Here is a 24,833-nt window from a genome sequence, read left to right on the forward strand (position 1 = left end):
GCACCCATGGAGTACGTTCCACGCGTGCGACCACCAGAATCCAAGCCTGAAGCTCACCTGTATGTGTAGATTTGATGTTGTACGTGAAACGAGTTGAAGTGTTTGAATGGAGTTTGGTACTACGATGAACATGCTAAAGCTTAAAACGTGTCCTGCTCGGTGACGAACTGCTTTGAGCTGCTGGGTTCCAGGCGAGGTGTATCATCCCTTTCATACTGGAGATCAATTAGATCATGGTCGTGTCCATTGCTGTGATCGCAGGAGTTACTTGTAGAGACATCAGCGCTGTTGACACACGACGAACAACGTATTTTGACTACCGGGGGTCTCTTTCCTCTCCGCGACTGCGCCGTTGGGCTCGAGGTGGCAAAGCGGTAACCCGGCATTGATGAGGGTCTCGTTATCAGAGGTGGCCATCATGCGATCTCGTCACTGCCTGAATTGAAAATGCTATCACTATCAGCTCGACTTCGCTTGATCGTCGATGAAGAGCTCGCCTGATCACGTCCGCTGCCTGCAATTGGGCAGTATCAAAGCTCAGTGCCAGTGCTCAGTCTGAGCAAACGAAATCGATATGTAAGCTTACGCCAAACTTCATCGAAACCTGTTGCGGTTGTTGAGCTGCGAACAGGTCTGCTAACGCTCCTTCATCGAGATTCTGCGTCATACATTGAGCAGCTCGCCAGTCGCAACTTACCACCACATCGGCCCCGACTTCGCTACGAACTCCTTCGCCTCGTTGACATCCAGGAAGCTGGAACGACCCACATCGAACGTCGAAGTGAGACCAAGGCACCGTGGCTTGGCGATGATGTGTCTGCTTGTCGTTGATCTTGGCACCAACCACCATGTAGAGGACCTGGAAGGCCTCAATAATACAGCACCAGCCGCTGGTGGCGGCCCACTCCGTAAGGCACAGTGCATAAACTCGCAAGTCTTTCGTGGCGCTGCGCTCGTCGGCGCTGCGTCCCTTCTCCTCTCATCTTCAACTTCCCACTGCTTGTCACTTCGGAATTTGACAGGGCAGGCAAGGTGTCGGCTTCGCGTCTCCACCACTGCAACGGGGTATCACGTAGGCGACAAACCGATCCGAAGTCTCACTTCAGCACCATGCGTCGGCTTCGAAGCGGAGGGGCACGATACTGGAACCCATCTGCTTCACGCCGGTGCAGTTGTACGAGAACGAGCGCGAGGACCTCATCAAGCTCGCGCACGAGCAATACAAGGAGCTCTTCAAGAACGTGCGGCTTGCTCAGGCCAACGGGTTTGCCACGCACATTAGTTCGTTCGCGCGCACGACGCGCGCCACGGTTTGCGCCGAAACGACAATGCACGCCACGATCCCCGAGCTCGTGGACGTGTTCTTGGGCGACCGCACCAACGCGGCGATCGGCTTCGCGCAGTCGCGACAGATCTATCGGTTCTTGGCACCGACAGCGGAGCACCCGTTCCGAAGTTGTGGTATGCGCTGGTCGCTGTGGCATTCGCCATCGAAGCTCATCCGACAGCGGGACATAGTCTACTTAGAATACACGGACACTTTCGTGGACGAGCGTGGCCGTCGCGGTTGGGCGAGAATGACGCAGTCGCTGGAGCACCGGAGCTGTCCATCGCTTAAGAGCTCGCACAATGTGGTTCGAGCGTTTCTGCATTGCTGCGGCACAGTCTACACGGAGACCGACGAGCCCAATGTCCTCGAGGCGACCACGTACTACGACGCCGACACACAAGGCGTGCCAGCTTGGATGACCAAGATCGTGGCCACCCGCAAGGCCAAGAACCCGCACAACCTGGAGCACCTCATTCGGCTGGAGCACATCATGAAGGAAGGAGTGGACTCGGAGGAGAAACACCTGAATGCCAAAGTGTGTGCGGGTTGCAGCGCCATGCTGCCCAAGTGGGGACGACACCGCAAGTGTCGAGACTGTAGTGAGGTAGGCGGACTGCATCGGCTGTGCTTTTGAAAATGTCTGACGTGGCTTCGTATTGGTAGCTCATCTGCAAGAGCTGCAGTGATGTGGTGTACTGCGCGATTGAAGGGCGAAAGAAGCTCAACCGGATCTGCGTGCACTGCGTCGACGATTTCCTGGCGCGGACCAATCGACAATTGGAGCTCACGTTGCCGTCGAGTGTATCATCGCTTCACTCGGACGACGTGAACACGCCGGGCAGCCTCAGCGGCGGGTTTGCGTCTGTCGGCAATGTGAGTGCAAGTACGACCGCGAGCACAACGCGTAAGTGTTGTCTATTTCCTGGTGGTTGGTGCCTGAGTGTTGATGCTTATGAGGCTTACAGCTGCCGACCTGTCCATCAGGTTCGAACAGGGAGGAGCGAAGTAGCTACTCCAGCACGGTGGGCTCCGACAGCTCGCAGCCGATCGAGGAGACCATCAAGAAGGAGCTGGCATACAGGGTGGTCGGTACGAAATTTATGAAGAAGACGCGGAGTCGCCATGCCATGGAGGAGGGAAGCCCGGCTGCCGTGGACTTGTCGTATCTGGAAAACGTGTAGCGTATGTGTCTTGGAGCCATGGCCGAAAGTGAGGCCTGCTCCACCGTAGTACAGGACCAAAGCGTTCTATCGCCCACGCAAATGTACATGTATCGGATATCCTGTGTTGCATCTCTCTCTTTACAGCAGCAATCGCTACTGACAGCTTGACGTCGGATTGAAGCTCTCGAGGTGAGCCCGTGAGGACTGCAACGAACACAGTCGTGCATGACCTCATTTTGTGGGACTAGGATGACACTTCTTGTAAAAGCAGGGCGAGCTCTGTTGAAGTGACTGAAAGACTTGTCATAAGCAAGCGGCAGCGACGTAAAGTAGCTCGCAGCGGGACATCCTCTTGAGTCAAGGTCCCCAAGTCTTGCGTGAGTATCTACGGGGTTCGACTTAGCCGAAGAAATTCTGGTGCAGTTGGCTTGCCACTCGCGGGGAGGTGGTGAGCGAGCTGGACGCTGCTTCCGTCAGATTTCTACGAGAAAGCAGTCCCCGCTTCGATTTGAGCGACGCTCCCTGGGGCTGACCTTGAGTTGGAGGCTGGCCTTCTCTCTCACGATCCTGGATTGCGGCCGACTCGCTCAGTCATCCCCAGGTGAAGGTGACGCAGTTCGACAACTATAATACATGTACCCAAGCCCAGCTTTTAGCATACCGGTCCCGAATTTCGAGAACCTGCACGCAAGACGCCGTCTGCCGCGTCGTCCATGCAAGTCAAAGCCAAGCCATACTGCGACAGTCGCAATTGCTCGGGCGATCGCTGCAAAAGAGAGCCGCGACGGCGCAGCTATAGAGAAATGCCCTAGGATAGCTGACCCGCATCCCCGGTGACAATTGCTTTCGACAGCAAAGTGTATCCGAACGCCGGGGCTCTGCGCGCTGTAGCATCAGTACAGGTGAGTAACAGCGCACCGTGTTGGACAGAGAGCAGCCCTGACGCTCTGCTCGAAAAGGCTTGGTCCGCCCAACGCCATTGTTTAGAAAACAAGCCTCGCTTTCATCCTCCCACGCTCGACTGCACCAAGGAATCGAACCTTCAAATATGCTGCTCAATGTCTGTGGTCTGTAATTCATGCACGTCGACAACGCTGCAAATCGCGCTGCCAACCGACACAGACTCGCCTCGCTCTGCTCGCAACGATTTCGCGTTCCCTCTCGGCGCGACACACAGGTGTTCGCACGCAACGAAGACCCATCTGGCGACAGCGAGAAACACCGAAAGCTCGCAGCAGAGACCTTCATGTACCTGCATGCATCTTTGGAAGCCCCGTACCGAAAACGAACTCGGACATGTCGGTCGATAGCAATATTAGGAAACGCACCCATGAAGGACTGACGAAGCTCCGCAGCACTTGCGTTCGCCAGTCTCGCTTCTGTCGGTGCCATCGGACCAACTGGTCCACGACACGTCAACCTGTAAATGGCGCATCTCTGCCAAGTCGGCCATGTTCGACGCGTCCTGTCTAGGACGGCGTCTTGGCTCCATCTGCTCGACCCTCTTCTCCCCCCGATCCGTCAGCCACTCGGCTTGTCATTCTCGTTCCGGAATCGGCGCCGCGACTGCAGAGATCTTGGTTGATCGCTCTGGTGACACCTCAAGCTTTCGGAGTGAAGGATGGTGCATCAATACGCCTACTCGCGGTCACCCGACCACCCGTACGCGCTCGAGATGCTGCCGCTGCCCAAGGAAGAGCTGGACAACCTCAGGATGGACGCCAAGGCGGCGTACAGGCAATTGTTCCCAGCGGTGCAGGCCGCGGTGCGGTTCGGAACCGACGGCGAGGTGTTCAACGTGGTGCACCGCATTGGCTCGAGCTCCAAGTCCCAGGCCATGTGGACGACGTCGGTGCTCCACGGTACGTTGGAAGAGGTGGCAGCACTGTACTTGGACCAGAACAGCCGTGTGCCGATCGTCCTGGACTCCGCGCGGTCCCGACGACTCTATGAGCTCGAGAAACCTTCACTCGAGCGCCCACTGCGTGGTGCCGCCATGCGTTGGTCGCTCTGGAAGCCCCCGTCCAAGCTCTCGGACGGACGGGACGTGTGCTTCCTCGAGTACATGGACTCGTTCGTGGATCGTGCATCGGGTCGTCGCGTGTGGGCACGCGGCGTGCGGTCGATCAACCACTTGTGCTGTCCAGCGTCACAGCACCCTGATGGCCCGGCCCGGACGTACATGCACGTGTCCGGAACGATCTTCCGGGAGACGGATCGTCCTAACGTACTGGAGCACGTGACCTTCATCCACGTCGACGGTAAGAGCGTCCCGAACTGGGTCGTGCAGCAGGCCATCGCTGCCAACAAGAGGGCGGCGGACAGTCTCAACCAGGTGCTCAAGATCATGCGGCAGCTGAGGCCTCAGCAGGCTCCCGGGTCGTCTACATCTATCGGATCGGAAGGTGATGGAGCCCGAGACTGCAAGGCTTGCGGAGACCGCGTATCCAAGTGGACGATTGCCAAGCACTGCCGCTTCTGCGATGCCATTCTGTGCAAGCGGTGCGTCGAGATCTGCTACCATCGTGCCGACGCAAGCGGCAAGAACCACCGCATGTGCCTGGCGTGTGCTATCTACACGGGCTCCGTGAATTCCACGAGTCGGAGCTTGAATGGGCTCGACTACAGCCGACCCAAAGAGCGCACACCCGCATGCGAAACGCTACCATCGTCGGAGAGAGGGAGCGGAAGCTGTCGGAGTCGACACTTACTCGTACGTCATGCAAAATGGTCTGCCTACTCTGTCGCCATGTCTTCTAACGGTTTGTGTTCTTGTCTTGCTACAGCTCTGATGACCAAGCAGGCCAGTCTCCCCACCTACGCGATGCAGTCCAGCGTGTGCTCGGTAGGTGAGCGACCGTCGATTTCCATGACCGATTCCGTCGGAAGCGGCTCTCGCGAAGACCCCGTGACGGTGCGCGAGCGTCTTGAAACCACGCAGCTCTACAGCCCACCAACACTATGAACAGCAGCTCCACCAGTAGCACGCGGTCGAACGGCGCTGACTGGCGACAGCGATCGCGCAGTGCCCGAGGCTCGCGCGCATTGACGCTGGACCTCGAGCCCCGACGCGCAGAGCCCATCGACCTGTCGTACCTGACCGAACTGGTTACGCCTCGCGCTGGAGCAACACGAGGCGTCGATATTTAAGAGCCCGAGCGAGTGCCAAGAACCAAGTATCAACCATATCAACTTGCCAAGTCGTCGAGATGAAAAAGTCATGTATGCGTCGCCTAACACTCCGGAAGAAGGAGCGACGACCTCCACACCCCACAACGCACAAAGCGTAGATTGAAGCCCACCGTGGGTGTAGCAAATTAAGCAAACCTATGAATAAACGCCAACAAAACTAGCTTGACCTGCTTGAAGTTGCTTTTTTTAGTCTTCAAAAATAGGTAGGACTATAAATCGGGTCGAGGGGGCAAACGTAGATCGCGGATGGAGGACCCCGAGAGCGAACTAGAGCGACTTGAGTCCAACCACGCGGAGCTTCTGCTGCACCACGAAACGCTCAAGAAGCAGTTGGCCTTCAAGAGTGACGAGAAAAACAGTTCGAGGCAGCGCTGACGGCCACCAAAGCCTTGCTGGACCAAATGCCTCCGGTTGAGTCAGATGTGACGATGGCACAGTGAGGTGACGACGACAATTCGACCAAAGGACAACGAGTCTGCCGACAATCAACATGCTGGTGGAGTTGCTAATACGAACGAACACGACGTCGACCACAACTCAACAAGTCCCATTTTACAACACCATAAAACAAGAAAAAGCGGGAAAAACGAAAAACAGAAACTCTTCATCAGCATTTCACGCTCGCCACACCGTGCCAATAAATGTCGTTCTCGTCCGCTTGCTCGCTGCTCCTCCGCCTTCCTTCCAGCCCACCGACCGCTACCTCCGCACTGCGTCCTCGCCCCCTTTCTCACTCTTCTGGCAATGCCCTTGTCACCTCTTGTTCCTCGTGTGCGTGGAGGCCTCACTCCCTGCTTTCGGCTGCTTGTTCTTTCACTCTCGACTATCTTCGCCCCCGAATAATTTCCACCCAGACTTGCAGGCTTGATACACTGCTTACATCGATCCGGCCATCGCAGTTCCATTTGCAACATCAGATGCCATCGGCTTGTATGACGCATTAGAAGCCGGAGGAATATTCTGCGTAGCCCAGCAAACACACAGAGAAGAAAACGACAATATTAAACATTGCACAATCGGATCAATACAGCAGGCGATACAACGGCCAACAGCAAGAGCACTGTCTGTACCTGGTACGCACGTTGGGAGGCGTAACGGCGATTCATCGCTTGAATGTCATCAGGCCGCGTGAAGTCACACTGCTGATCCTGCTGTTGATGACCGAAGTTACCTTGATGCCCTTGCTGCTGACCTGCAACCGGCTGCTGCTGTTGTTGCTGCTGCTGCTGTTGGTACCCGCCGTGAGGCTGGTTGCCCTGCTGGGCGTACTGCCCGTAGGCAGCACCGTAGCCGTAAGCGGCAGCGCCCTGCTGGTATTGCGGGTATCCGTAGGCTGCACCATAACCGTAGTAGTTCTAAAACATGAACGCCATCACCATGTCAGCGCAAGGCAAAATGAACTCGTCTTCTGCTCCGACCATACCTGGTATCCGGACTGATATTGGCCGTACTGCTGGTTGTAGTAGGTGCCGTGGTTGGCCGCACGCGCTGCCGCCGATCGGCCCCATGCACACCGCACCTTGACCCCGCAAATCACTGTACCGTTCATCTGCGAAATCGCCACCTCGGCAGCCTCCTTCGACGTATACTGCACGAATCCACAGCCACGTCCAGGCGGGACCTTGACCGATACAATTTCTCCAAGAGCGCCGAACCGAGCGCGTAGCTCATCCTCCGTCGTCGAAGGGTCCAGTCCTCCCACAAACACCGTCGTGTTGGCCCCCTCCTCTTCAGCTGCGCCGAAGCTAGGCATCTGCCGAGCCTTGTTGCGCTCCGTGGCCACACTAACACGCATGGGGCGCGACGAGCAGTATACTCCGTTCATGGTCTGCAGGGCCTGGTCCGCCTCTTCCTTGCTACCGAACCGCACGAACCCAAAGCCCTTGGACATACGCGTGACCGGGTCCATGACCACCTTGGCGCCTCGCACGCTGCTGAAGCGGGAGTTGAACGTGCTGAGCAGCAGCTCGTCGCCCACATCCGGCGCCAAGTCCCCTACGAAGATCGAGTGATCGTCCGACGTCTCAATGCGACGTCCTCCAGCGCCCCAGTTCATACGGAAGCGGTGCATCGTGTTCGCTAGTCGACAAAAAAGAAGAACCCGAATCAGATTAGCATTCCACTAAATAAAATCCCATCAAATAAGAAGCACCAAACAAGAAGAAAATTGAGTCAAACAAGCGTACGGATGAGCTGGCCGTTGAACGTTTCCAGCACTTGCTGCGCCCCAAGCTGCGTCGGGAACTCCAGGAAGCCGTAACCTGCCGGGTACCCCGTCACCTTGTCACGAATCAACTTGACCACCGGCTGCTCCGCTGCACACAAATAATAAAAAATAATAGGATCAAATAAGAAGTTCAAGCCCTCAAAAAGTCCGTCTTTTCGTACCGGCCGAGGCGAAGAGGGACGAGATGAAGGCCTCGTCCCAGTGCATCTGGATGTCGCCCATCCACAGCGTCTTGCATTCCGCGTCCATGGCGAAAAGAGCGTCGAGGGAGGGAGGGAACTTCCTTCCCCTTTCGGTCGCGTTGGCTTGTGTTTTTGTTCCCGTCCCCCTTTCTCCCTCCACGTCGTGACAATGGCTCGCGGCACCGGACGGCCACAGAACGCACACGCGTAGACACACAAGTACCGCAGGGCTAGGCCTTCATGTACCCATACCCGAAACGACGCGAGCCACTATAAATGGCTACACCTCGGATCTGTTACAACGACCACCTTGTCGAGGTTGCTGCTGGTGAAACTTTGCAACCGCTGACCCATTCTCGCCGCACAAACTGAGCGTCTGCAGTTTGGGATGGTTGGGCCCACGCCGGTAGCCCACATCGCCAGCGAATCTATGATGTTGCGCAGCTCCATGGCGCGCCGCAGTTCGCTGGGTGTGCCAGTGTCCACGCTCATCTTCCCGAGGTCGGCGGCTGACCGCAGCGAGGCCAACAAACTTACCAAGGCCATGGAGGACAAGTACGGCTTCCACTATGTCACCAACGCCTTCACGCAGGACCCGCTCGTGGAGCTTGATTTCCAAGCGTACTACACGGAGACCAACCTGTCTCCGGCACTCTACGCGAGTCTAGTCTGCTGGCTCCTCTGGATTGCACTCAGCACGTCCGACTGGGTCGGCTTCTATGACGACGACCCCGACGTCCGAGCTGCCTCGAAGCTGCGACTCTGGGTCTCCACTTTTATCTACCTCCCGGTGCCGATACTGGTGGCTTGCTGCCGCTCGCGATACTTTATTGGATATGAGCAAACGCTGCTCTGTGTCATTGCACATTGCTTCGCTGCTGGTGTTCTGGGCCAAGGCCTGATCAAGGTGGACGACTATACGAGATTTTTTCTCAACGACCTCAACTCGCTCTTCTCGCTTGCGTTCAATGACGAACCGCTTGGGACCGAGGGGTGGAAATCCCTTCCCCGACCGATAGCTCGAGCTCGAACACACCAACCAATGTCACTAGCGTGTTGTTGGACGGTTCAACACAGTGGTGGGTTTACAAAAACCTCGAATCGTCAGGGCGAGACCTCATCCTCACATACATCGACAGCGGTACGTTTTTGATTGATCTCGTGGCTTATGAAGCACCCAGCTCACGTTGTGTTGCCTTGCTTATTTTCATTTTGCAGTCGCAATTCCCATGGCGCACCTGAATATGAACCTGCTTCGGCCATTACTGGTTCTGCTTGTGACGCCCCTGTTCAAGCTGGATGCGTTTCACTACCTCCTCTTGGCCTTTTCGATCAACCTAGAGTTTTGCATTCTTGTCTCCGTCCAATACCCTGCCTCGCGCTCGACCATCTTTGTCGTGAACAAGTTCCTGCTTGTTTTCACACTCGTGTGCGTTTCGGCCGTGCTGGTTGTTCGAGTGCGCCAAACAGATCGCTTCTTGCGGCTAAACTTTCTCCACGCGAAGATCGTCGAAGAGCGAGCCCGTGCCTCGCATTTGCAGAAGGAGATCATCCTCAATGAGAACAAGAGCCTCAAGAAAATGCTCGAGGAACGCGTCGGCGGCCATGGTGACGGCAGTCCTCCTTTAGACTTCGAATCGCCCATGGCAAAAGTTCTGCTCGACTTGAAGGCCTTGCAGCGCGCGACCGAATTATCACCGGAGCTGAGAGAAAATCTTGACGGCATCGTGGCGCTGCTCATGCGAAAAGGTCAAAACCTTTTCGCACCAGACATTCATGAGCAGCTCAAAATGAAGCGTGACGGCGACATGGATGGCGACATCAAGTCTTGGGCCTCCACCGTTCTCGCCAACAAATCTTACACACGCAACCGACGAGCATCAGCAGTGTTTCAGAATAGTGCTGAGAACTCTGCTAGCGGCAGTGGTGGCAATGCTGCTGGGGCCAAGGATTCCGAGCGAAGTATGACAGTGGGTTCCGGAAATTCAAGCGTCTCTGTGGGCTCTACAAGCAGCAGTGCTACCCGTTCCGTCGAGACGCGACTGCATCCAGAAGTCACTGCACCGACCGACGAAGTATTGAATGCTGTAGGAGAGCTGATGGAGCGCGATGGCTGGAGTGTCGATACCTTCGAGTACGCTTTGTTTTGCCTTGTTCGCTGGTACTTTGGCTTTGTATGAGTTGTTATCTCACTTTCTTGTGCATGAACAGGGTGGCAAAGATAACCAACAACAAGCCGATCTCGTTCATCACGTACATTGCCTTCGAGCAACACAATCTTTTCGAGCTTTGCTCCGTCAACAAGAGCACACTGGCCAACTTTCTCCACTTCCTGGACATTGGTTACCACCGGAACCCTTACGTAAGCTTCTTAGCACATTTCCTCTTGTTTAGCAGGGGCGTCCTCCTTTACAACTTGATTGACTAAACTCGTCCGTCTTGACTTTTGAACCACAGCACAACAGTTGCCACGCAGCCGATGTCGTTAGCTCGGTCGAGTATCTGATCTCCGTGATGGATAACGGGTACCTGCAGGACTTGCTCACGTATCAGGAGGTGTTCGCGGCGATCGTTGCCGCCGCCATTCACGACTTCAGGCACCCGGGCAAGAACAACAATTTCATGATCAAAAGTGGTAGCGACCTGACCATCGAATTCAGCGACTCGTCCGTACTGGAACGCATGCATTTGGCCGAAGCATTCTTCCTGACCAAAGATCCGCTCTTTAACATCTTCGTGGGGCTATCACCAGGACAATACAGTGAAGTGCGCAAGGCCATCGTCGAAATGGTACTTTCGACAGACCTCACCGTCCACCTGCAACTTGTTGGCAGCCTGAAAACGGCGCTCATTTCACAGGAAGACGCCGAAGTGGAGCACTCGCCCATGCTACTCATGAAGATCGTAATCAAGTGCGCCGACTTGGGTCACTCCTCCAAGGCGCTCAAACTCCACGCACGCTGGTCGGACCTCATCATCGAAGAATTTTTCCTGCAGGGTGACGATGAGCACACTCTGGGGATGGACATCTCTCCTTTCATGAACCGCAACAGCGAGAACAGCGCACGCAACCAGGTCGGGTTCTTCGAGTTCATCATCCTGCCCTTCTTCGAGGTCGTCGCCGAAGCCGTCTTCCGTCCCGAGTTCAAAACCATCCTCGACCAAGCTCACCAAAACTACAAGCTCTGGAAGAAGGCCGACAACATGCAGATCAACTCCATCAAAGACATCCTGGACCAAGTGCTAGACCCCGAAGCCGCCAAGATCGCAGCTGCCGCTACAAAAGCCCCTTCTAGCCACTAAATCCTCAGCGTTTACACACGCCCATAGGGCGCTGTACTGCCTCCTTTGGGGCGCTTCCTTCCGAGCCAGAATTTGGAGCGGTCTCCGTTGCTCTCCAGCAGCGCGAAGAGCACGTAGAGACACGAGACCACGTGACCTAGGCACAGCAGCGCCCCCACCGTCCACAGTCCGTAGCGGGCGCTTCGGAACCATTGCGTCGTGTCCCCAGAGGCCAAACTCTTCTCTCTACAGTAGACCCAGACGCTCACGAGCACCAACCCCACGAGCTGGTTGAGCATCGACGCGGTGGGAGGCTGAATGATGGTCTCTTGGTAGAATAGAGCGGATATCAGAAGCGGGAGCAGCGCGAACGCGTCGACGGGGCCATCGAAGAGCGCCGCCAGGTCCACGAGGAGAAGCAGGATCAAGACACCGCAGACGGCGAACCACGAGTATCGCGCTGCGTTGCCATTCGAGGGGACATTATTGGGGCCTGGAGGGTCGAAAACGGAGTGGCGGGGCGAGGAAGACGCCTGCGCAGCGCTCAGGAGGTCGTCGTCGCTCTCGCTGTCGCTCGCCGCACGGATGATCATCGATCTTGTGACTGCTGGGAACTAATGGGACAAAAATGGAATTTGTGTTTCCACAAGGACTATTTCTCAAATTCGTTGTGCACAAAATTGACTCGTCGATCATTGCAATTCAGCTGTGGCAACAACGATTTACATGCATCTTCCAAGCTCCGTATCACTAGCAAGTGACCAACAGTACAAGGCAGCCATAAGACTACATGTACCGGTAGTCGTTTCAAGCGAAGTCAACACAAGTTTGAGGGCAGTTGTCGAGCCTGAGCGTCCGAACCGAGTAGACCACCAATGTACGAGGACAAAATCATTGCCAGGAGAGCAGGCGAACCAAGCGTACCGATAGTAATATACCTTTGTATACGTTTGCACCAAAGGTCAAGTTGAAGTTGTTTGGCAAAATGGTACCGCGCAATTGTGAATCTCATCCAAACCGCTTCGCCCCGAGATCCGGTGCTGACTCGTTGCTCACATCTTTGCAGGTACGAATGCAGCACAGGCAAGCGTTGCAGCCTGCACATACTCACTTAGCTCCGCTAGCATGCCACGCGAGTGTATCCAGGTGGTTTTTGCACGCAAGCGAGATGAGATTCCTGGCCTCCCCGTCGCGAACTTCAAGTTCCACGCTAACGAACGACAAGTCTTGTCGACAAGCGTTTTCAAAGCCTATTGCAATGCTGTCAGCACCACATCCACGGTTAAACGCAAACTCGCGCCTACAGTCCGTAGATCAGTTTGAAACGCAACGTCAATTCGGTACCGAACGCATGTACATTCAGTGGCAATATCCACAACATCTGGTGGTAGTAGTCAGCCTTCGACCTTGAAGTTGGCGGTTCATTCCGCATTCGGCGCCGTATCCAGCAAGTCGAGTGATCATCACTCTCGTCATGTTGCGCAGCTTAACTCGGGGCCAGCGCCTCGCGGCGCGCGGTGTGCGACTCTCGGGGCGCCGAGAAGTCGCCAGCTACTCGGAGCAGTACCGCCGCAGCCTCGAGCGACCCGAGGAGTTCTGGGCCGAGGCCGCGCAGGACGTCGAGTGGTTCAAGCCCTGGTCCAAGGTGCTCGACACGTACGTAGCAAGGATTTAAGGCTACAAATGGGATAGATAGCCGCTGTTGTAGCTGATCGAAGCTGTTGCTATGCAGAACGAGAGGCCCATCGTCGAGGTGGTTCACGGGCGGAGAGATGAACACGTGCTACAACATGCTGGACGTGCATGTGAAAAAAGGGCGGGGTGACGTCGTGGCTTTCCATTACGATAGTCCACTAACGAACACCAAGACCACGATCACGTACAGCCAACTGCTGAAAGAAGGTCATCCCTCCTGGTAGCTTCAACGTGGGAGATACGTTGTCTAATGAGTTTTGTTTCTGTTGTTGCTGCAGTGTCGACGTTTGCTGGAGGGCTGCAGAAGCTGGGTGTGAAGAAAGGAGATCGCGTAGTCATCTACATGCCGGCGGTGCTCGAGACGACGGTGGCAATGCTGGCCTGCGCACGGCTCGGAGCTGTGCACTCGGTGGTGTTCGGCGGCTTTGCGACGCTGGAGCTGGCTGCGCGGATTGAAGATGCTACGCCCAAGATCATCATCTCGGCAAGCTGTGGCGTCGAGCCCAAGGGTATCATTGACTACGGACCACTGCTGAATGGCGCGATCGAGCGATCGGCGTGGAAACCGAGCAAGGTTGTCATGATGCAGCGCGATCTTTGCCCGTTCCCGATGACGAAGGGGCGTGACGTCGACTGGAGAGATGTCATGGCCATGGGAAGTCCCGTTGAAGCGGTGCCTGTGCTAGCGACGGATCCACTCTACATTTTGTACACATCGGGGACGACGGGACGTCCGAAAGGTGTGGTGCGAGACAATGGTGGCCACGCTGTGGCACTCAAGTGGGCAATGGGCAACGTGTTCGACATCACGCCGGATGATACGTTCTTCGCAGCCTCTGACATGGGCTGGACTGTGGGCCACTCTCTCGTCGTGTACGGGCCACTAGTGCATGGCTGCACGGTACGCTGTCTGAAGAGTTGAGTTGCCTATCATGAGCTATTCTGACGTAGTGTTCCTCTGGTACAGTCGGTTCTGTACGCAGGCAAGCCTGTTGGAACGCCCGACGCTGGTGCATACTGGCGTCTGATCACGGAATATGGTATCAAGTCGATGTTTACGGCTCCTACCGCGCTGCGAGCGATTCGTAAGGAAGATCCACATGCCGTGCTGCTGAAGGCGAAGAAGGCGGAGATCCGAAAAACGTTCGAGTAAGTGTTACACCGCGGTAATTATCGGCCGGCTACATGTATGCGCTAACTTTTATTGCGGTTTTTGTTACACAGGACCATGTTTGTAGCTGGTGAGCGTGGTGATCCTAAGACGTTCAACTTCTTCTCGGAGGAACTTGGCGTACCCCTTATCGACCACTGGTAGATTTTTGCGTACGGTGCTGGTGTTACTTTCCATTTCTAACTGAGGTTGACGTCTTGCTCAGGTGGCAAACAGAGACCGGGTGGCCGATTACTGCACCATGCCTGGGCTTGCAGAATGACGATGTTACGGAGGATGGCTACCCCCGAATCAAAGTGGGCTCGGTTGCTCGTCCGGTGCCTGGATGGGATGTCCAGCTTCTGACGGCCAACAATGCTGACCATGACGAGCACCATGGTCACAACCACGAGAATGAAGAGCAAGATGCGGAGCTGGTGGTGAAGCTTCCACTTCCTCCAGGTTCGCGATATAATGCCTGTTCCATTTGTTTAACTGTCCTGCTCACTATGGACTCTCTACAACTTCCAGGCGCTTTGACCACGCTGCACAACAACTCTGACGACTTCTATGCCAAGTACTTCAAGCGGTTCCCCGGCTACTATCACACCGGAGATACCGGACACATCGATGAAGAAGGCTTTGTCTACGTAAGTGACCGCCTCTACAAGCCTCTCTGGTCACGCATGTGCTGATGCTGACTGATTGCCAGGTTATGTCTCGTACGGATGATGTTATTAACGTTGCCGGCCATCGGATCACCACGGGATCTATCGAGGAAGTCATCATTGAGATTCCAGAAGTGGTTGAATGCGCTGTGGTATGCCTTTGCTGCACGTGGTTACGAGTACCCTTCTGGTCTAACGTGGATAGGGCGTTTTGTTTCTTGCATGCAGTTCGGCGTCACCGACACGCTCAAAGGACACGTCCCGGTTGCTCTTCTGGTGATCGACAAGCAGATTGATCGCTCCAAGACAGAGGTACGCTAACTGTTCATCTCGATGCAGGCACAGGATCACCTGTTCTGATCGTAGCCTTGCTTTTGTGCTTCACTCGACCATAGATCATCGATCAAGTGGTCCGCGACGTGCGCGAGCAAATGGGCAGCTTCGTGTGCTTGAAGGACGTTGGGCTGGTGGACGCTCTCCCCAAGACACGCTCGGGCAAAGTCATGCGCGCTACGATCCAGGCCGTCGCCGACTCGGCCCCGTTCCGCGTACCGGCCACCATCGAGAATGTTGCGGTGCTGGATGATATCCGCGAAGTGCTCAACAAGCTTGGCTACGCCAAGAAGAACTCTGTCGTGACGGGAAAGTAAGATTCAGTGTACAGAATTCCATTGTGCAGCGCAGTGGAATGTAAGCGTGAACAAAGTGACCTTCACAGACTGAAAACTTCACAGTCACAGTGTGAAGTGTCCAGCAGAAAACGTGCAGTACGATCGCAATCATTCTTCGGTTGTGTAAGTTTAGCCGCACTCATCTGAATTTGCCATGACTCGCTCAGACGCTGCGTTCCTGGAGGAGGTGGAGGACTTCCTGCTCTCGTTCGACCTGCCCACGTTCCCGACGCTCCGCACGCTGGCTGACGATGAGACCAGCGGCGAAGCGTCGCCCATGCGCGCAGTCTCGACGGTGAAAATAGCCCCGAGACCGGTGGACAGCAAGAAGAGCAGGACGACGACGCAGAAGCTCAAACCTGATGCCAAACGTGAACTGGAGAAGGAAAAGGACCGCAAGAGACGCAACGCCTACAGAGAGCGCCGTCGAGTCGAGAAAGAGACTTTACAGCAGCAGGTGGGGGAGCTCACGACAGAGCTAAGTGACCTACAGAAGGCCCACCAAGCCGAGGGGTCCCTGGCGTCGTCAGCGTGGGCGCTCGTCGCAAAGCGGCAGCAACAGGCTCGTGTGAATGCCGAGGTCAAGCAGCGGCGATTAGTGAGGGCGGTCGAGGCTCACGCTGCGTTGATTCAAGAAATGCATGGATTTGTGCACAATCGACTAACTAACGGAGATGACGAGGAATTTGGCGCCGGGGAAATACTCCAGTCGTCCTACAAGCAAAAGAGGGTTCGGCTTGAACCATCAGATGCAGAGTTCTACGCGGCTTTTGTACGTGATTTGGGCACAAACTACGCTCAGGTCGACGAAGTTTTACGTCTATATGGACTGGAGTCTACAGACGCAGAGTGGAGCGGCCCGAGGCAGCAATGGAAACAGCATGACGCAGATGGCTACTATGTTTTTACGGACAAGCATGTGATGCCGTTCGACTTCCAGCAGGTCTGCGCGTTTGCGTGGCGTGTGGCACAGATGCACCACCGTCAAGATGACCGGGAATCTTTTAGTGGTGTGACGGACTCCGATAGCATTGCAGCGTTCAAGTTTCGAGTTACGAAGCGCTTGAAGTCAGGCAGCACTGTGTCGGTACTGCAGCGCTCTGCCACTCGTCGGTATGCCGAGGACGGCCGGTCGATCGTTGTGTGGCGATCATTCACCGAAGGCGAAGGCATGTTCACTGGAATGCATGCAGATGAATGCGGCTGGTGCGTCTCCGTTCCTTTATCGGGGACCGCTGAGCCACGCACTTTGATACGGACTATCATGCGGCATGTGCCGATGCATTTCAGCTCGAAATTGGAGCAGCCAGATACGAAGCAGTTTACTGGTGTTGTACTTGATACCGGAACTGAGGACGCTACCGAGATCATAAGCAGACTGGAGGGGCTGCTACTACAAGAGAAGTAGGAAACCCATCGCATATCCTTGAACGCGTGCACAGCAATTCTTCGAAGTACCTAATCACCGGAAAGCCGCATGTTTGTCATCCCTTCGGTTGTTTACAAACGCGACCAACATTCACGGAGCCACCAACCCATGCAGACCACAATCACTTTCAAATCTATCGCAGAGCAAACACATTATTGGACTGGAATCGCCTATGCAGACGACTGACGCAGCCTTCCTCGCCGAGGTGGAAGATTTCTTAGTTTCCTGTGACTTGCCAACGTTCCCAGTCTCAACGGACCAGAACAACGCCACTCCTGGCACTTGCTCCTGCGGTAAAAAGAAGAAGAAGAGGGCTCACAACAGCTTGGACGTCGCTGCCAAACTTGAACTGTCAAGAGCGAAGGATCGCAAACGACGCAACGCGTATAGGCAGCGACGTCTGATTGAAAAACATACTTTGCAGCGACAAGTTGAGGAACTGTCGACGACTTTAAACGATCTTCAAAAGACCAAGGGCCTCGAGCGATTTGTACCGTCGACGACATGGAAAACGATTGCCATGCATCAACTACAGGCGCGTTTCGATACTGAAGCGGAGCAGCGTCGACTGTGCTCGGCAATTGAGTCGCGGGTGAGGATGGTCAGCGAATTCCGCGATTTGGTGCAGATTCATCTTACGAATGCGATCAACGACGGCCAGGGTGACCTCGATGAAAACTTGCGCAAGCCCAAGAGCATTCGACCAGAGCCTTCTGATGCAGAGTTCTTCGGCATGTACTTGCGAGAGCTAGATTTGATCTATGAACAGACTGACAAGGTTTTGAGCACGATGGACTTGGCCTCCACGGACGAAACCTGGTGCGACCCGAGACAGCGCTGGAAGAAGAACAAGGACACGGGCGGCTTCACCTACACAGATAAGCTTTTGCTACCGCTCGAGTTTAAACACGCGTGCCGGTATATCTGGGGGGCGGCCCAGCTGCAGCATCGCCAGGAAGATCGACAGCACTTTGTCATAGCGGAGGAACCTGAGCTCACAACGGCCCTCAAGTTTCGCATCACAACACGCCTGAAATCAGGCAGGATGGCCTCGACCCTCCATCGTGCAATTGCCCGTCGCTACGTAGAGGATGGTCGGATGGTGGTCGTGTGGAAAACTTTCAGTGAGGGCGAGGGGCTGTTCAGTGACATGCACGTTGACGAGACCGGGTGGTGTGTTTCTACTCCAACGGCCCACCCAGAGGAACAAAGCACTCTGCTGAGAACGGTCATGTGGCAGGTGCCTATGCATTTAAGTACAGCGTCGACGCGCAAACCCGCTGCAGAGGAGTTCACGGGTCTTCTACTAAATGCAGGAAGTGAAGACGCCATCGAGATCGGAACCAGGTTGGAGGAGCTGCAACTACAAGATAATGAGGGAGGTGAAGACAGGTGATTGGATGTTGCTTCTCGATGATGTGGGAGCGTTTGAGCGACAATTGTATCAACGAGTGAGTTGGTTTGCTGCCGCGGGGCCTTTCAATGCAAGTTCAGACGATTTGTTGTCTCCGTTTTAATAATCACGCCAGCAACTAGAACAACTTCAAGTCGACACCCGGTTGTATCGCGGTAAAGCATCGCCACGTGTTGTAGACAAGATCACGGTTCTGGTTCAGCCTTTGACATCTGTAGCCCACCCATGAATACCACAAAAATTCTGACCTTCGGCAAAGGATTCAGGTGAATGAATTCCCGACCATGTTCGGCACACCGAAGAACGATAACAACACGCTGCAGCACCATTTCTGAGTGCAGGGGTCTCAAGGTTACATGCAATGACTTCTGTACTGTTGGCACGGTTGTTGTTGGCGGTGGCCACACGTCAAAGACTCTGACACGTTTGACGAAGTTAAGCGGGGTGTTCTGCGTACCAACGAAGAGGAAACGCCTCCTCCAATTTTCTGCAGCCACATCAAGAGTCATGGTCGGAAGAAGATTGAATGGCAAAATGTGGGGGCAGGGTGCAAGTATTTATCTGCTTCCGGGCTGATTGATTGACTCCCAGCATGCCTCCTCATGTACTTCTCACGCATATCAGTTCTCCCAAGACCATTTCCCACAAACAGAAGAGTCCGGGTTAACAAATATTTCGTATCCAGCCAAGTCGGACCCCTCTTCTGCCTTTCGGAAACGTTTTAGAAATTATTGGCTCATGATTTGCCCAACATTTTAGATCCCAACAACACCAACACGGAGGATGGCATCGAAGAAGACGATGCTGGTGTGCGCCATATACGGCGAAGCTGTCGTGCTCGCAGTCCAGATTGAACATAATCCTCTTGTATGTGACCTGCAGAAGCTCGTGCTTACCGCGAAGAAATACAGTTGCCGGTACGACTTCGGTGTGGTCTCGTTGAGGTTACACCTGGCACGGAAGGATGGCAAATGGTTGAAAGACGACGAAGATCTACGCGATTTCTTGCGAGGGCCGATCGATCCTGCGTACAAGAATATGATTACATGTGCGCTTCTCGGGGATTATTTACTTTGATTGTGGTCGTCTCGAGATCCAGGTCTTGGTGGAGCTGCTTTCCATTCGCCAGCGGCTCCATCTGAAGCCCTACAAGAAGCTGGTCATTGAAACATCCTGTCAGAACGTTTTGAACGCTCTGGCTCACGAGCTGGACGCCCAGTACGTTTTCGACTATAATGGCAGTACTCCGAGAATTCGGGATGTTGTGCTTGCGGTTGAGAAGAGTCGCTGGCGCTTCCAAGTGAAGAATTGCAAGCAATTGACGACCACCCCGTTGTCTGGCATGTTTGATACCCAGGAATGGAAACTGCTCAAGCAACTCGGATGTCGTCCAGATCATGACAACTACAGTCGCCGCATCCCGAAAGCATGCGATGGTCGTCCTTTCATCGTTCTACTATACGAGATGCATAGTAAAGAGCGAGTGGAGAAGCTGAAACAGATTGCGGTAAAAGCAAAGATCGTTGGTGCTCCGGCAGAATTGGACACCAAAAGCGAACGTGAGTTTATCTACCGGTCTCGTCCAAAACAGGTTCACTTGGAATCGGCGCGTGTTGCTCACATTGTGTCGTCTTTTACGGACGCCACCACGGTTTGTGGTACACCACGTTCAAGCGTTTTGGTCAAGCAGGAATTGGAGGTTGGGAATGGATCCACGACGAGTCTTTAGCGACCGCAGCCTATTGACGTCCAATACGAAAATGGTGGACGTTTGGGCTATCGACGAATATCTTGGGGTCGAGATACGACGAATTCAAATGCTTGCTACCCTACTCAGCAACTGGATTTCAAGCCTACGCCTGACTACGAAGGCCGTCTCTTCCAGCTCTAGGTTTTCAATGTACGCACCTTTCTAGCGTTCATGGTACTCCGGAAGTAACACGCTAAGCGCAAAAAATTAAAATTAAAGCACAATACCATGAATCACAAAAGGTCTGAGTTCGTACACACCTCGAAATGCTGATAGGCACTGTGAGTGGTCTGAAGAATGCATGACCTCTTGGTCATTTTCTCGAGTTCAAACGACAAGCGTCGGGCTTATTTTCATTGTGGTCTGTTCCATTGAGGATTGAATTTTGAGCAACGGCATGCAGGCGTAAGATGCAGGAAATAAATGCCGCACAATCCCATACTTTCACCACCCGAATAACTTTGACGGGTCAGAGAGCAACGAGTCGATTGCAGTGCCGGAATGATGCCAAGTCAATCCTCCTCGGAAGCGTCTGCGACTGTCAACAAGCGGAGTGGAGAGGTAGAAACAGCTTCCTCAGATTCCTACGAATACACAATATACTTGCTTGGCGACTGGGCTCGCATGAAATCTACGAAGGCCAAGTCTTCGAATCCAGAAGCTGCAGTGGCGGTGCAGGAAGTCGCGGCTGATTTCGACTCTCCAATCGTCCAGGTGGGCTGTGGATCCGGCTGGAGCTGTCTACTCTGCGAAGACGGACGGGCGTTTTCGTTTGGGGACAACACTTACGGACAGCTCGGACAGGGGCACGACCGACCGCACTCGACAGTACCAGTGCCGATGTCTTCTCCATTTTGTTTACAGCCCCGACGTCAAATTCTACGTTTATCGTGTGGTAGCTCCCACGGAGGCTTCGTTCTGGATGGCGGTGAGCTCTACATGTTTGGCTGTGGGTCTTACGGACGACTTGGCACAGGAAATGAAGAAGATACCAATGTTCCGACTAGGATACACATGAAATGGTCAACTCTACTAGCTGCCGCTCCTGGGCCTACGAATCACCGCAAACAGCAGAATACGGTGGTAACTACTGAGGATGAAGACGTGCATTTCACGGACGTCAGTTGTGGCGATCGACATACTTTAGCCTTGGCCATCCGACCTCAAGGAGGAAATCCGGACAGTAGACGCACTACAAAGCAAACCAAGACGGGAATTGTTTCGTTTGGTGATGGGGTGAATGGACGGCTCGGGCTTGGAGACGAGAGAGATCGATACGAAGGAGCTTTGCTCACCACTTGGCTCGCAGCGTCCAACGTTGTCGGCAGTGGCATTGCGGGGAACAACGGATGCATGACACCTCCGACAATCGCCACTATCTGTGCTGGGACTACCCACAATCTTGCGCTTTCAGTATCGGGAGACGTATTCTCTTGGGGAAACGGCGTGGACGGACAGCTCGGTCACGGCGCCGGAGTAAGTGAGTGGGTACCTCGACAGCTCGCGTTTTTCAAGAATCTCTCGGTGACCTCAGTGAGTTGTGGGGCGTCGCACTCGGTAGCAGTATCTCGGACCGGTATTGTGTACACTTGGGGGCAAGGTGCTGAAGGGCAGCTTGGACTCGACCTGGAAGCCGATTCCACCGTCGACGTTGTAAACAAAAGTGTGTGGGTCCCCCATCCGGTGGGGCTCCTTAAGGGTTCTGCGAATCGAGTCACCGTTCGCTCAATTGCGGCCAAGCAGAATATGTCGCTGGCATTGGATGACCGAGACCGTTTGTTCGTATGGGGCGACAACGCTCTCGAGCAGCTCGGAATCTCGTTATCCGCTAACACGGAAGTCGGCACAAAATCCTACGTCCCAAAACCGAGACTACTCCCGTACATGGACCTCCACGCTCCAAATGCTGATGTTTGTGACTCCGCGACGTCGTTATCACGCGTCTCGAATTTGCGCGAGATCGTAGCTGCAGCAAAGCCGGAGCCCATTCGTCTTGGTCTGACCCACATCGATGCTGGGGATCGATTTACGATGTTAGTGTTCAGGACGAAACCGGGTATCAGCAGAACAAGCAACAGCTCAGGTGATGAATCTCGAGAAATCAATGCCCATGTATCTCCCGAAGTTTCTCCCGAAACCAAAGCGGCTACTGCATCCGCTAGCAAGTGGGACTTCTCGCTGACCGACGACTTGCCAGTGTCTGCCATCCCGTCGCGAGAACCTGCATATTACCAGTTCATGGTCAACTACAAAATCTACATCCGCCCTACCATCTCCAGATGGCGTGATGAAGATGAAGAGAGCGAAAACGAGATGGACAGAGACCTACAGCGGAGATCTCGTCGTCGTGGTACCAGAGGCTCCACAGTCGGTCGGAGAGGAAGTTTGCTACCGAGCGCAAGCACGACAAGTCCGGAAAAACGAGGCAGTAGTACAAACAACGAAGGAGCTTTTGACGATGGGGCTGCTAGCAATTCTCCGGTGCACGTTCAAGGGTTCGACTCGTGGCTGGACAAGCGCCTTAATTCACCATCGAAGAGTTACCTGGCAGGACCTTCGTTCGCTAACGCCCCACGATTCCCTTCACCCCCTACGAAAGAAGAGGAGACGAGAAGTGCTACAACTAGCATCGCCAGCAAGGAAAAGGGAACATTTCGAGCGAAGGTGACTACAAGTTTTCCCACAAAGCCACAGAAACCTAAAAGCGGGTTTGGTCGGACACTCTCCGTTCGACGGCCAACTACATTCATGTCGGAGCCTCTGAACAAGAACACCGTATCCGCTTCCCACGGAAGTTCTCCTTCGAAGCAACCGAGCAACCAGGAGCTATCACCTAAACAGAGACCACCCAAGAGCGACCCTTTTCTCATCATTCCTTTCGGCTCGTCGGTGGAACCTCGCTTTGGACCGCCACCGCGTAGTACATGTCCGACACCAAGCACACCAATCTACCCAGAGAAATGCTCAATCCGAGAGCGACGAGCCCCGCAATTCGCAATGGGCGATGCAGAGCATTTCTCGCTCCTTATCTCACGCCGACTCCATCATGCAAAAGGTCCGGGCCCAGGACCTGGTACTTACGACCGTCATGGCGGTTGAATGGGGTCAGAGTGTTTCTGTTTGATCACAGTAGTAGTTGACGAGTCTCTCCAGTACGTCAGAACACAGTTGCTTTGCTCTACACTGCGCGCCATAGCTTGCTTTCAACGAGGGAGAAATAAGGAGAATACGCGATGAGGGATTCCAAGTTACTTCACATTGAACAGATTTTCTGCCGACCCTTTCATCACCAAGCAGAAACCCAGCCGAGCCCTGCCGATGATGGAAATCTGTGTCTATAGTAGACTTGCCTGAAGTGGCTCACACATCTTCTACGGCCCATTTGACCCTTTTGCATCTTGGTTACCAGTGGACAACGATCATTTCTTGTTCTTCTTGCGTTGATGAGTCTTGTACCTTGTGTAGGCGATTTTATCGCGGTACATGAATGGTGACGCCTGCTGCTGCAGCGCTTCAGCCGTCGATTTCATCACGCGCTGGGCAACAGCCAACGGGTCTTCGCCGGGGGCAGCCTTGGTACACGGCAGAAACTGCACCGTGTATGTGTGCCACGGCACGAACAGGTACCACAACACATTAGCCAGGAACGTGCTGGTCTCGTCGTTGATATTAACCGGCTGCAAGAGAGCAAATCAAAGCAGCAAAAGTCAGCCAACAGCCTCCTAGAAGGCGCAGCACTAGAGCGCAAGAAGGCGATGCAGAACTTCGTACAAAAGGGCCGTCCGACGCCCGAATAGCAAGGGGTTGCACAGTCTTATCCAGCGAGAAGAGGAACTTATGGTACTGCAGCAGACCTTTCCTCCCGTTCGTGAGTCCTCCCTAAAAAACAACCAACGCTTCTATCAGTACCAACACCACACAACCAAAAAATGATCCTCCACTCACCTCAGGAAACGCAGCAAGAGGCTTATTCCCCCTCTCTAAACGATCAACAATAATCTGCCGCACGGCATCGCGTCCTGCACCGTTGCCCTGCTGTCTCGAAACGTAAGGCACGTACACCAGTCCAGCTTTATCACCCAGCAGCTTGAAGAACAGCATCTTCTTGTAGAAGTCGTAGCCCAAAATGTACGCCGGCGTGATTGCGAGCATAGCGACTGCATCGAACTCGCTCACGTGGTTGGCCACGATAATCTCCGCTCGGTCGTCTCCTTTTGCAAAGAGATGGTCGTCCACAAGAACCACGCGGGTACCGGTGATCCAGACGAAGATTTTGGCCAAGTGCATCCGGTCGATCTGTTCTTCCGTGAAGACTCGGGGCAGCACGAGAGCCACTAGAAAGCAGCAAAAGCCGCGTAACACGAGCAGAAGGACCCCGAACGGCGTGTACAGCAGCAGGAAGAGGTGGCCGAAGCTCACTGGGCTCTTGACGCGCTCGAACTGGAACATGCTCTCGAACGGGAGCAACTGCTGCTCTGTGGGAGGGTCCAGCGTGACGGGCGCTTTGCCGTCGCCCAGCAGGTTCAGTGCACGTCGGACGCCGGTGGTGGTGGGGGACTGCGACCCCATCGACAGGTCCAGGAAGGGCGCAATGGGCGACCCCATGATGGACGGAGCCATGCTGGTGCAAGTTCACCCGACGGATTTAGAGGCGTCAAAAGGGGAATGACGCAGACGTTT

General features: G+C 54.5%; 9 protein-coding genes across 10 annotated transcripts; 6 read left to right on the forward strand and 3 right to left on the reverse strand.

The window, feature by feature from the left end:
• Positions 1-6: 6 nt before the first annotated feature.
• Positions 7-2,511, forward strand: KRP23_11045 (uncharacterized protein; the record flags this gene model as incomplete). Its single annotated transcript, XM_067881556.1, has 5 exons — positions 7-59; positions 1,023-1,065; positions 1,173-1,934; positions 1,994-2,234; positions 2,315-2,511. The coding sequence occupies 5 exons, from the start codon at positions 7-9 to the stop codon at positions 2,509-2,511; spliced, it is 1,296 nt and encodes a 431-aa protein (XP_067740855.1).
• A 1,603-nt stretch (positions 2,512-4,114) lies between these two features.
• On the forward strand, positions 4,115-5,285 carry KRP23_11046 (uncharacterized protein; the record flags this gene model as incomplete). Its single annotated transcript, XM_067881557.1, has 2 exons — positions 4,115-5,206; positions 5,280-5,285. 2 exons carry the CDS (start codon positions 4,115-4,117, stop codon positions 5,283-5,285), a joined length of 1,098 nt encoding a protein of 365 aa, XP_067740856.1.
• A 1,276-nt stretch (positions 5,286-6,561) lies between these two features.
• KRP23_11047 (Polyadenylate-binding protein RBP47) lies at positions 6,562-8,161 on the reverse strand (the record flags this gene model as incomplete). Of its 2 annotated transcripts, none has more annotated exons than XM_067881558.1 (5): positions 6,562-6,645; positions 6,756-7,040; positions 7,109-7,764; positions 7,872-8,000; positions 8,074-8,161. In XM_067881558.1, 5 exons carry the CDS (start codon positions 8,159-8,161, stop codon positions 6,562-6,564), a joined length of 1,242 nt encoding a protein of 413 aa, XP_067740857.1. The 2 variants fall into 2 exon arrangements, with proteins under 2 accessions (XP_067740857.1, XP_067740858.1); XM_067881559.1 differs by having other exon boundaries at positions 6,626-6,645; positions 6,767-7,040.
• A 363-nt stretch (positions 8,162-8,524) lies between these two features.
• KRP23_11048 (cAMP-specific 3',5'-cyclic phosphodiesterase) lies at positions 8,525-11,397 on the forward strand (the record flags this gene model as incomplete). Its single annotated transcript, XM_067881560.1, has 5 exons — positions 8,525-9,001; positions 9,172-9,235; positions 9,313-10,228; positions 10,306-10,456; positions 10,552-11,397. 5 exons carry the CDS (start codon positions 8,525-8,527, stop codon positions 11,395-11,397), a joined length of 2,454 nt encoding a protein of 817 aa, XP_067740859.1.
• Positions 11,398-11,408: 11 nt separating this feature from the next.
• Positions 11,409-11,969, reverse strand: KRP23_11049 (uncharacterized protein; the record flags this gene model as incomplete). Its single annotated transcript, XM_067881561.1, has 1 exon — positions 11,409-11,969. The coding sequence occupies one exon, from the start codon at positions 11,967-11,969 to the stop codon at positions 11,409-11,411; it is 561 nt and encodes a 186-aa protein (XP_067740860.1).
• An 881-nt stretch (positions 11,970-12,850) lies between these two features.
• Positions 12,851-15,539, forward strand: KRP23_11050 (Acyl-CoA synthetase short-chain family member 3, mitochondrial; the record flags this gene model as incomplete). The annotated part of the gene is made up of 10 exons (XM_067881564.1): positions 12,851-13,032; positions 13,109-13,278; positions 13,350-13,972; positions 14,039-14,220; positions 14,296-14,382; positions 14,448-14,683; positions 14,753-14,871; positions 14,934-15,041; positions 15,118-15,201; positions 15,285-15,539. 10 exons carry the CDS (start codon positions 12,851-12,853, stop codon positions 15,537-15,539), a joined length of 2,046 nt encoding a protein of 681 aa, XP_067740861.1.
• A 175-nt stretch (positions 15,540-15,714) lies between these two features.
• Positions 15,715-16,968, forward strand: KRP23_11051 (uncharacterized protein; the record flags this gene model as incomplete). The annotated part of the gene is made up of 1 exon (XM_067881565.1): positions 15,715-16,968. The coding sequence occupies one exon, from the start codon at positions 15,715-15,717 to the stop codon at positions 16,966-16,968; it is 1,254 nt and encodes a 417-aa protein (XP_067740862.1).
• Positions 16,969-17,161: 193 nt separating this feature from the next.
• KRP23_11052 (uncharacterized protein) lies at positions 17,162-18,385 on the forward strand (the record flags this gene model as incomplete). The annotated part of the gene is made up of 1 exon (XM_067881566.1): positions 17,162-18,385. One exon carries the CDS (start codon positions 17,162-17,164, stop codon positions 18,383-18,385), a length of 1,224 nt encoding a protein of 407 aa, XP_067740863.1.
• A 5,187-nt stretch (positions 18,386-23,572) lies between these two features.
• On the reverse strand, positions 23,573-24,773 carry KRP23_11053 (Lipid droplet-regulating VLDL assembly factor AUP1; the record flags this gene model as incomplete). The annotated part of the gene is made up of 3 exons (XM_067881567.1): positions 23,573-23,830; positions 23,925-24,032; positions 24,099-24,773. 3 exons carry the CDS (start codon positions 24,771-24,773, stop codon positions 23,573-23,575), a joined length of 1,041 nt encoding a protein of 346 aa, XP_067740864.1.
• Between the last annotated feature and the right edge of the window lie 60 nt (positions 24,774-24,833).

Source organism: Phytophthora ramorum, assembly GCF_020800215.1.
Source record: "Phytophthora ramorum isolate Pr-102 chromosome Unknown Phyram_PR-102_s0011, whole genome shotgun sequence".
Classification (NCBI taxonomy): Eukaryota; Oomycota; class Peronosporomycetes; order Peronosporales; family Peronosporaceae; genus Phytophthora; species Phytophthora ramorum.